The sequence below is a fragment of the Varanus komodoensis genome, unplaced genomic scaffold, assembly GCF_004798865.1.
Source record: "Varanus komodoensis strain SLA01 unplaced genomic scaffold, ASM479886v1 scaffold17, whole genome shotgun sequence".
NCBI lineage: Eukaryota > Metazoa > Chordata > Lepidosauria > Squamata > Varanidae > Varanus > Varanus komodoensis.
In genome coordinates this window covers 12200708-12212309 of record NW_025335505.1, presented here as the reverse complement: position 1 = coordinate 12212309, position 11602 = coordinate 12200708, and the positions used below count along the sequence as shown (strand labels likewise).

General features: G+C 38.6%; 1 protein-coding gene across 5 annotated transcripts in view; it reads left to right on the top strand.

Moving 5' to 3' along the window:
• PTPN2 (protein tyrosine phosphatase non-receptor type 2) overlaps positions 1–11602 on the top strand; it is a 32479-nt gene that overhangs the window by 628 nt on the left and 20249 nt on the right. For 2 of the 5 annotated variants that reach the window (XR_006414334.1, XM_044426305.1), the window contains exons 1-3: positions 2079–2258; positions 5610–5700; positions 11105–11205. Coding sequence is in view for 4 of the 5 variants with exons in the window: in XM_044426305.1 (XP_044282240.1) it covers positions 2184–2258; positions 5610–5700; positions 11105–11205 (267 nt within the window). In the remaining variant the exon portion in view is untranslated. Of the gene's footprint in view, positions 1–84; positions 427–2078; positions 2259–5609; positions 5701–11104; positions 11206–11602 lie in introns of those variants that run through there. The other 3 variants (XM_044426303.1, XM_044426304.1, XM_044426306.1) reach the window with 3 other exon arrangements.

Sequence of the window (11602 nt, the reverse complement as noted above, 5' to 3'; positions counted from 1 at the left end):
GCTGAGAGAGGAAGAGTCCTGGTGGCGGCGCCGGACGCCCGGAACTTTATTGTCGCCTCGCGGTTGCGCTCGAGCAGGAAAGGAAGGCGGATTGCGGGGCACTGGGGTACTGTTTCCTCGCCAGTTTGACTACAGCCTAATCGGGCAGCAGCGACTGGTGCTGTAAATCACGGAAAACCAACACAGACAAGACGTTGAGAGGTGCAGTTCTTGTTTGGAGGAGACACATTCCAGAGAAAAGCAACTAATACCCTCCAGGAGATGCTGGGAGTTATAAGACTCTCTTCTGTCTATATGAAGGGTTACACCTAAGACTGCAATCTTATCCTGGGAGTAAATCCAATTGAACTCAGCGCTGCTTACCAGGGTCTGAGTAGGCACGTATTGGAATGAAATGCAAGGCTATAATCCCATGCACACCTGGCAGTAAGTCTCACAGAACTTAATTCGGTTAACTTCTGAGTAGGCATGTGTATAGGATTACACAGTGACAAATGTATCAGAAGATAAACTCTCGCCCAAGAAAGTTTAGGTCATAATAAATCTGTAAGTGTTTAAATAAGCTGCCTCTTCTCTTTGCATAACTGCAACCGATTTTGGGGGCGGGGGGGCGAGGCGGCGCAGCGGATCCTCGCTGTTCCTCATTTGTTATTTTCGATATTTTGAAACATAGCTTATCTTTTGGTCCATTCATGTATACTAAAGATAAGATTTATGTATGAGAGAGAACAGAATTTGGATAGTTATTGTTCTCATAGCAGGCAGGGACAGCAGGAAAGCACCTTAAAATTTAGACACTTTTCCTTTTACAGTTGAATGGTAAACAACGTTTACTCTTTGTTAGGATAATTTTAAATAATTGAGCTTGCATAATATACGCATGAAGCAGCTACAAGTTAAACATTTGAATACCTATGAATAATTAAAATCCTGTGTATTTCAATGAGAGAGGTATGCTTAAGGTTATTCCATTGCAATCAGCAGACATAGAAGTGCTTGACTTGGGCTGATGGTTCCCCATTTACCGTAGCTTAGAACTTACTTTACTTATTGTGCCAAATCCAATGTATAAAATACACTTGTTAAAGTCACTTGGACTGCATTAGTGTAGCCACTTACCTGGGAGCCTCAGGAGGCATGCATCAGCTCATCCTATAAGACTGCAGTCCTATGCCCATTTACTTGGGAATAAGCAGCATGGAAATTAATGGGGCTTAAATCTGTGTAAGATTGTGCTATACGGCTGGAAACCTATATGCACTTTTATTTATTTATTTATTAAAACATTTCTATGCCGCCCCTTGCCGAAGCCTCGGGGCAGCTCACAGCACAAATAAAATACAATAAAATACAAAAATAACAATACAAAATTAACAATATAAAATAAATAACAATATAAATATAACTTACGTGGGAGTAAGCTCTAGTAAAAATAATTGATCTTCTGGGTAGGCAAGCATCGATTATTTATGCCCATTTACTCAAGTGTGAACATTGAATTTCACAAGACTTCCTTCTGAATAGACATGTATGATGGTATTGTTGGCAGCTTTCTTATACAAACCTGAGAGTAAGGCCCAGTGAACTGTATTTTTTTTCTTTGCATAGATTGCACCGCTAACTTGTATTATACGAGATATATGTCGAAAGTGCAATATTACTCTGATAGCGACTGTGCGTACATAGGAATGGAAAGATTGTTCCATTATCTTCAAACGGGACCAATTAAGATGCTATGCGGTAAACGCTTTGCAGAATGCGTTCCTTACCGCCAATATCTAATGTCTAATGGGGGTAGTGCTTGTGCCTTATGCGCCAGGGAAGTAAGGGGTTCGTTTTTCACAAGCACAAAAATGGAACCCGAATTCTGCCGAGTGCGGACCTAACGCTCTTTGCGTTAACTTCACCCTCAAAGCGACTACTGCCGGGCTCTCAGGTGCTCTTTTCCCCGGTCCAGGGATTAGGCGGAGCTTCATCCGCTTTTGGTGGGCGGTAGCGAGCGGGGAGCGCGCCTGCGCAGGACGCCAGGAAGCCGCTGACGCTGCGTGCGTGTTACGGCATATAGTCAAAGGTAGCGCGACCGGGCAGAGGGTGGGTTGTAGTCAGTAGCGCGAGGTAGGTGATGAACTTGTTGGTTTCCAGCGGCCCTTCATCTCCTTCCTCTTCAGGCTGTCGCCGCCATTATGTCCGTCACCGCGACTATCGAGCAGGAGTTCCAGCAGATCGACGCTGCTAACGACTGGCAGCCTCGCTATCTGGTGAGTGAGAGTGAGGCGCGGAGGAGTTCCGCCGCCGGAGGGAGAGGAGAGGTTGCCTCGGGGCGAGGGAGGAGGAAGTCGCTGGGCCACGACAGACTCTTTCAGGTGCCGGCTGAGACTTGGGAGAAGCGAAGGAAGGAGCAGCGACGAGCGAGAAGAAAGAATTTTCGAGGGTTGGAGGGAAAGCGATTGCGGCTCCTGGCGCGGGGAAGAGGAGGGGGCGCTCGGGCTCGTATCTCCGCCAGCACTGGCCGTGTGGTCCGCTTAAGTTGCTTGGCATAGTCGGGGAAGGGAAGGGAAGGGTGAGGTTCGAGGGATGGAGTTGCTTAAGATTTATTTCGTGGAGGCCTTTCTGTGTTACTCTCACTGACTTCTGTATTTGCTCCCCACGTGGCTGTCACGCTGAACACTCTATTTGCATTTAGCTCGTGATTGATTGAACGGAATATCCCGTCGACACATCAGAAATTAGGGTGTCACCCCGTAAAAGGGGCTTCACTTTCTCTTCCTCGTGCCTGTTAATGCTGGTTCTGTGTGCCCTTGCAGTTTTGTACTACCAATTGCTGTGTAGACTTAATACTCCCTGGATACAGTTTAAGTACAAAAGTATGGTGGTGTTACAACCAACCAAACAAAAAAATATACATCAGAGTTCTTGTTTGAAACATTAGTTGACCCAGGAGCATGACAGACATTATCGGCGAGATCTGGGTGAATGTTGTAAAGGCATATTTATTATACTGGCCCACTCATTATGAAGCTGTAACTGGTTGCAAATCCCTGTTTTGAGTATCCTTGATGGCAAACTCACATTTGCTTCTGTATAACATGAAGGCTTCTCCTTCCATAATTGTTACTTCCATTAGCCATTCGACCAGCCCTGTAAAAGAATTCATTCTCTTCCTTTTTTCCCTTGTGACTTAAAATCTTTTTACACTGTAGCCATAAACTATCTTATTTAAGTGATTTGTGTCAGCTGTTCTGGAAGCCTTTAGGTTGAGGAGCAGTATAAAATACTTTAAGTAATATGTGGAATGTTCCTTAGTTTTGAAATTATTTTAATTACTCCATTCCAAAAATAAGTGCAAATGTGAAGAAATATAATCTGAACTAGTTGAGATTTCATATCAGAAGACAGTTTTAGAACTGAGACTTAATATTGTTAGACATAGACCTATGAGAGTCAGGACAATCTAACCATCTGACTCCTAAGCACATGATATTTCCTAAAATTTACAGACTAAATTATAGCTTCACCATTTTGCCTTAAAGAGCCTTGTGTTTGTCGGATTGGCCTTCCCCAACTGCTGTAAACCACCCAGAGAGCTTTGCCTATTGGGCATATAGAAATGAATGCAACAATAAAAAAAGGAAGAGATCAGAAGCTTTCAGTTCCATTTTCAAATTGTTGCAGCTTAGAGTGCATCAAAATCCAGACTCAACTGCAGTTTAGGAAAAGAAGCCAACTTCAAGTTGTTTAGGGAGTTGGTTTGTTTATGTAAATTACCATTCTGCCTAACTGCAGTTCAGCTTTGGATATAATACTTACATGTGGCTACGTGAAGATAGAAGCATTAGGATTTGTATTTACAGCCACACTAAACCATAGTTTGATATTATGTCAAAACCAGGCCAATGACAAGAATATCTTGAACTGCTGATTATGGTTTGAATACATTAAATTATGTGGAAGAAAAATTTTGAAGAATATTTTGGAAATTAAATGGTTGAACTGTCAAGATGAATATCCGGAGTGGTAGTGGTCTCAGTCAGTGTTCTGGCAAAAAGGAGAAGGAGAATTTTTGTATACTTCTTGCATTCATATCTCTCTGACCACATTGCTTGCAGTTTCAGTTCACCCAAGTATTTACCTGCAACTGAGGAAAATACTTTATAAAATTTGACTAAGTCCATGGAAGTTTATGCCATAATTTGTTAATTTTGAAGGTATCTCAAGATTCTCTGTTAGTAAATAGAATAATTGTGAATGTCACTAACAAATCTATAGGGTAACCTCCTATACAAATTCTGGCAGGTGTACTTAGTTGTGGAAATATTTAGAAAGATGTGCCAATGAAGACACCCCTGGTGAGTTACTTTCTGGAATTAATGCTGAATATGTATTGTATAACATTACAAATGTTCTAGGAAATGTGATAATTAGCAGTACACTGTTGGGTTTCAACTAGCTATAAAAAATCTTGTTTGGTGGTTCTGTCCCTCAAGCTGCTGCATGATGTGTGATTCATTTCAGGTGCAATCCTATGCCAGTTGAGATAGCATGCCCTAGCCAGCTATACTATTACTGACAATACATGTGTCTTTTCCTTTTTTTAAAGTGTTTGGATGTCAGTTATTTGATAGGTTAATCATTAGGTGATATTGTCAATGCAAACCTTTCTCAGCACCCTCCTAAGCCTGAACGTCCATGAGTCAGATTCTAAGGCCAGGACCTTAGGCCTTTTCACTGTATTCACAATTTCACAAATGGCATGGCAGATTTCATTTGTTAGCATTAACTGATTCTGCCTCCTCCAGTTCCTTCCCTTGGGGCTTACATGATCTCTAGGAGCAGAGCCATCATCTGACAAATTGAAATGTCAAATTGTGTTTTGATTTTGTTGTAAAGATAAATTTAAGTGTGGGTAATTAAAACATCTTAATGGATTTTTTTTCTAGTTCTGTTTGGATGTTTGTTTTGCTTTAGAACCTTATCTCTTGCCTTCTAACTGGCTAATGGGGTTAGATAATGGTACTATGTTTCTATACTTTCAACCTCTCTTCTAATAATTTATATTGTTTGAATCCACCATTACTTATAGCAGATTGATGTGAGTTTTCTATTGTGGTTTCTTGTGTGTTAACATTCAGTTTAGACTCCATCAATTACATTTGGAAATAGAAAATCTTTTTTGTTCCAGTTTGCATATTCTATTCTGTGCCTCAGTTGGTAGTAACAGATACCATAAATAACTTACTATGCATCATGACCTAGACTGTTTTTATTGTATCTCAAGTTGGTGGTCCTCAGTGTTTCATTTCATTTAGAAAGACAGAGCAACCTTAGACTGTCTAATATTAAATTAGCATTTCAACTTGACAGAAGAGTATGTCTTAGAAAATAATGATTTAGCAATTTAGGTTTAATCGTTTCTAATCATAAATATATCTTTAGTACTGCATTTATATTAATTCTGCAATGTTTGCCACTAGATTTTTAATTTACAAAGTAAAAGCAAAATTATTGCGGGAAATCTGTAGTGGGAATATATTAAAAAAGATTTACTTAAAACTTTTTGTTTCGAAGGCCAGTATATAAATAGACCTAATATGCTATCTTTTTTCATAAAGGATATTCGGCACCAATCCAATGACTATCCGCATAAAGTTGCCAAGTATGCAGAAAACCGAAATCGTAACAGATACAGAGATGTTAGCCCATGTAAGTAAGCTTTTAATTATCATAATCTAGTTATGATATGATCAGTTCTAATAGTTCAACGGAATTCTTAGTTATATTTGAGGCTAGTCCAGCATACACTTTCATATGCATGCCAAGGTTTACTGCAGTCATTGAAACTAAAGTGCACTGGTTACAAAAATTATGTTGCTTTCTTAAGTGCATTTACATAGAGCTCACCTTCCTTCTATGGAACTCAGAGTGTCTACATGGGATGCCTAGGTAGTTTTCCATCCAGAAACTGACCAAACTTATACTTGATTTACTTCAGCAAAGTTGAGGTATCATTTACCTAATAAAGATGCTTTACAAACCAGCATAAACATTTTTATTCAGATTGCCAAATACATTAAAAAGACTGACTTTTCAATAAGTATCTGTTACTTCCTGTGTTGTCTGCCTATTCTTTTTCCTATAAAAATATTGGCAGAGCTAGTTTTATGCTGTTAAGGTAGCAAAGCTTATCTGAACTTTGGAATGCTGTTGGAACAAGAGAAAATGATACTTCTGGTATCTTTCAGAAGGAAGAGAGCCTGTTCTTGCGGTTAAGCATCTTCTGTCTGGGGAAATGGGGATTTTTCTGTGCTATTTACTCTGTTAGTCATTTGATTTTAGACTAGCAAGCTAAGTGGTTGCAAATATTTTAAGCATTCAGACAGTCAAAATAGGAACTGCGTTTCAAGGTTTCTGCTCTTTGGAAGGTAGCAAATTCTGTGGTATTATGAACATTTGATTTCAGACATTGTGCAAATGTTCTTCTTTGTGGATGTGGTTAGAGATGTGAATCCCATACAGTCTCATTTCTTTGAATGGAATTGAATAACATGGTTTGCATTGTTAAAAAGATTAAATGAGCAACCTACACATTGAAAAGTACTACTACCTGTACACTAGATTTTCATGTATTTCTGAGCTACTGGAGAACAGTAAGGATTCCAGGCCACAATATTCTTCAGGAACTCTTTACTGAAAGTAGGATAAATTGAGTTTACTGTCTCTTTCTGGTGAAGTCGAAATAAAAACTGGAGAACTTTCTAAAATTCTATTTCTTCCAAGGTAAATGGTTATCCATGGTTATCCGTTTCCAGAAAATTCATTAATTTTCTGGAAACATTTGCACTGTAAATTGAATTAATTTGTATAAGATTATTTGCACTGGAATTTTTTCAGGTTGTGTTAAAGTGATCTAATTTAGTATGTTCATCAAATATAAATGAAACAGGAAAAGTATCCCTTGTTAATATTTTGATCCAATGTACCACTTTGACTTGAAATATTAGAGGGGAAAAGTAAAATACAATTAACATAACTTCAGTGTTATCTTTCACAGAAAATGCTATTGAAATATTTTCAGTAATTTAAAAACAATAGCATTGTTTCTGGGTAATAAAGAAATCAAGGTACTGGAAACTGTGGAGAGTAACTTAGCCTCTCTCGACCTGGTACCTTCCAGTTGTGTTACGTTACAACTACCAGAATTCCCCAGTCATGGCTGGGTACGCAAGGGGTTGTAGTTCAGGACACATGCAGAGCACTGGGTTGGGGAAGACACTCAAAAGAAAGACACTCCTCTGGCACTCAGAAGAACCATGCATGCTGACAGCTCCTTTCTTTTTCAGTGGAGTCTGTCCCTCTTCCACTAAAGTTGTTGGGGAACTTTCAGTTTCACTGTCACTGGTTATTAGTTCTAGCTTACACTGAGGCATAGACATATATCAATGATAGATTCATATTCTCTAGCATACTTGCTAGGGATAATCACCTGAAAAAACATTAATTACACATTTGAAAGTGGCAAGTTTGCTCTATAATGTATTTGCAACTGATATGCATAAACTGTAACAAAGTTATGAAGTGCTTATGGATGAATTGTCAGATCATGAACTAGTATATGAAACACAGTGCTACATCCTAGTCATTTTTAGAAGTCTATCCTCTCATTCACTTTTTGAACAAACACTTTGCCTGCAGTGTAACAGCCCTTGAATAATCAGGGCATCATTGTTTCCTCTTGCCAAGGGGACATTAAGTATATAAATAATATACAAGTTAATTGTGTGGAGCATCCAGGCAGAATGGATCGCACATCTGTTCCTTGAAACTTTGGTGTGTCACCTCTACCGTCAGGGAAAGTGAAGTTCTTCTGTGCTTGGGGTTATGTAGATGCTGCTTACAGGAAGGTTCACTATATGAGCTCACTTTTAACAGAAGGACCCTTTCTTTCACATGCCCATATGCTTAAGTTATGGGCTGGCTGTTTCAGAAGTAAATGTCTTCCTGGGTAAATGAAACTGTTGTTTCGTGACATGCACAGAGAAATTTTACCCTTTTTGTTGTGGTTGGAAGTGAAGAATAACTTGAAAAACTAAACAAGAAGCTTGCTTGATGCCATAGATGAAGCAGAGCATAGAAGTGAGGCAAGAGTGCTGTCCTATATGTAAAATCAAACAGCAGTTTCTTGGTGACTCAATAGTTAAAACAGTACTTGCTGACAACATATTTCCGAGAACACTAGTACCAGTATGTGTGATTTACTATAACAAGATCTTAAGTTTTTCCTGTTGGCAAATGGCATGTTGTATTTACAAAGGCTTTGGTTTCTGTCCAGCAGAAACATTTGAGTTCCAATAAATTGATACATGAAGAGAGAAATTTTAACATGTTCATTTCCAAGAAAGGCAAACAGTTTGCTTTGAAAGCAATTATATTTAGCATAGCTTTTAAAATACAGTCATTCTGATTTGTACAAGCTCATATATCCTTTGAAAAACATGTACCTTGCTGCTGATTGCACCAGTTGTGCCTATACAACCTATCAGACACTATGTATTTTCTGGGAAACAGGAAGTTCTTATGAATCAAAGGTTTCAATAGTTTATATGCTATTGAGAAAATGTATGCATTATTTAATTGTGGACACTCATATTAAATATACGGTATATTTATAGAAAGATTTGGGAGTGAAAATACTCTTTACTAGCATAGCCCTAATCATCTTTGGTTGTGGCTTTAAGACTCCAGTCTCAAGCTCTGTGCTTATTATATTGTATCAGTCCAGGTACACTCAGTACCTAAGTCCTGGCTCTAACCCAAATGAGATGTGAATTTCCCATAAGCAAACTATGTGTAGAACTAGGATGTTATGTGCGGCATTTGCTGCTTCATTTCCAATATTCAGTGAGTTGTTCAGCAGATAAAATCTTTCTGTTTGCTTTGCATCTCAGTGGGATGCTAGTATATGTAGTTTCTGATACCAAATTGATTGCCTAGCAATTTTGAATAAATATCTTCATGTAGATGGGTGAAAAAATGCCTGTCATGGGCAAGATAGTTGCTGGTTAGAACTGTGAGAAGGATGAGTCTGAGGTACCTTAGCAGCAAACTACTGATAAGACATAACCACTGATACTGTGTAATAACTGTGAGCCATAAAATCCCTAGTTCAATAAGTATCGTGGTGGACTTAGGCATACTATTGGTCCTTTTGCTATAACAATGACCAAAGAATCAGAGCCATTTTATAAGCCACAAAGTTGCCCCAAACTGAACTAGACAGACTCTGGGCTCAGTGATAACGACAAGTCCTCTTACAGGTGTGTACATACGTAATGGGAAGATAGGGTGATGAGGTTTTCTCCAATGGTGTTATCCTGCCAGCAGAACAAATCACCTATGAGTCTTCCAAATCTGCCCTAAAGATTTGGGTGGAAGGGAGGAGAAACTCACATTGGGCACATTCACATATCACAACAACCTACCCTGGTAATAAGTCACAGTGTATTGTTTATTCTAAGAAAAACCCACGTAGTGCCCAACAGATGATTTAGCTGCACTTCTGCAACTGTTAACCTCATGAAGATTTGATGCCTTGGCTGAAACCCTGTACAGAGGGGTTCCTGTAGCTAGCTGTCAAAACACTTTTTCCCTAGATAGCAGTAGGGAGTGGTTTTGCATGTTCCTGAGCACCAGCAGTTCAGAAAAGATGTGCATCTGCATGTAGAATATCTGGGTGAGTGTGGGGGAGAGATAAGGAGCTTGCTGTGAAAGGAATAAAAATCCCTGAACATCTCCCTTTAAAGTGTGAAGGTCATTCATGTCTTTGGTTGCTCTCAGTATTACTTTGCTTGACAATTGACAAGTCAACCCAGTGCGAGGGGGGGAAAACTGGAGCCCCTTCTGGTCAATGGCCTTGGCCTTCTTTTTATCTTTATCTTTCTTTCTTTCTTTCTTTCTTTCTTTCTTTCTTTGAGCATTTTTGTTCTTTTTTCTTCTTCTATTTCTAAACAGTTACATCAGCTAATTTCTAATTTGATAAGAGTGACAAGTTTTTTTTGTTTTTGTTTCTTTTAAACCAAGGGTTTTACTAGCCAATTCCTTGTACTCACAGAGGGGTTGGTCACCCAGCTTCAGATATCTTCAGACAGTCCATGTTGTTGGGGTGGCTTGGTGCTCACAAACAAGCCAACTTGGTGAAACTGGTTCACAGTACTACAACCTATCCTGTGTGGCTACCCAGAAAGTGTTGTCATGTATGTGAATCTAATTGTTGTGTGAAAAGAAGTCTGCTCATAGATAGTTGGACGTAGATTACAACTGCTTCCTGAAATGATAATCTGAAAATGAGGTGGCTCATGTTGCTGTTTCTAACATTGGCCATCTGTGTGACAGTCAGAGCCATCGGTGATCAATGTCCTTATGCCTAAGTAGATGCAAAATTGGGAACATTGTTCCCATGTATAAAATGCAGAGTGCTAAAATTTCAGAAAGATGGAAAACAGCAATGCAATATAGATTCAATATTGCATCTTATAGCATCCTATAAATCTGTTCTGGCTAAAAAGAGTGTTGTGCATTGGAAAGTATTATGCACTAATCCAAGTTTGATTATTATAAACAATGAACATCTGTTTTTCTACATAATTGATACTTGAATGAAAGGATTTTCAGCTTCATAATATATTTCCACCTATAGCATTTGCTTCCAAAACTATCTGTGGAGTGGGAAAGAACTTGATATTGTAAAAAAATCTGGGTGCACACGAGTATTTAGCAATAAGGTATGGAAACTTGAATAATCTAAAATATGTTCAATCCAACATTCTCCTAACTTCTGCATTCCCATGAAAATCCCTAAATATGCTCTGTAGGGATCCCCCACCCTCTAGATCAGATGGGGATCATAGGAGATGCAGGAATTACCCCTTCCTCATTTTACTCATGGAAACCTTCCATTAGTAGAATGACACTAATTGGATTATATCCAAAATGTCAAACCACAGTTACCTAGCAGCACTTCAGGAAACAGATATAGTTAAAGCCATATGTTAAGTCATTTCAATACTGAAAACCTTAATTTTAATGTTTTCCTGATTATATTCATTTCAAGATGATCACAGTCGTGTAATACTGCAGAACACAGACAATGATTATATCAATGCAAGCTTGGTGGTTAATGAAGAAGCTCAGAGGAATTATATATTAACACAGGTAAGTATTACTAGACTTTTATTTTTAGTGTCTTAGTTCTAAAATGAAGATAGTTGTTTGGTTTCGATGATAATTCCAAAGGTTTATGTACCTGGAAATGAGTGTTGAAGCCAAGTTCTTCCCTCATCCTTTCTGTTCATTAAATGCTGTCTTATTATCCTGGTTTGTTAGCCAGTGTCTGGAGGTTCTTGGTTCATCTATATTTATTTATTTAAAGTTTTTATATACCGTCTGACTACAAAAGTCTCGGAATGGTCTTACAATAAAAACAAAATAAAATGAGGTGATGCAGAGCATGCAAATGAATCCAATAAAATAAAACCCACATTAAAACCTAGGCAGCCTTAAAATAATGGGCAAATAAAAAGGTTTTAGCCTGTAAAGAGGAATACTGTCT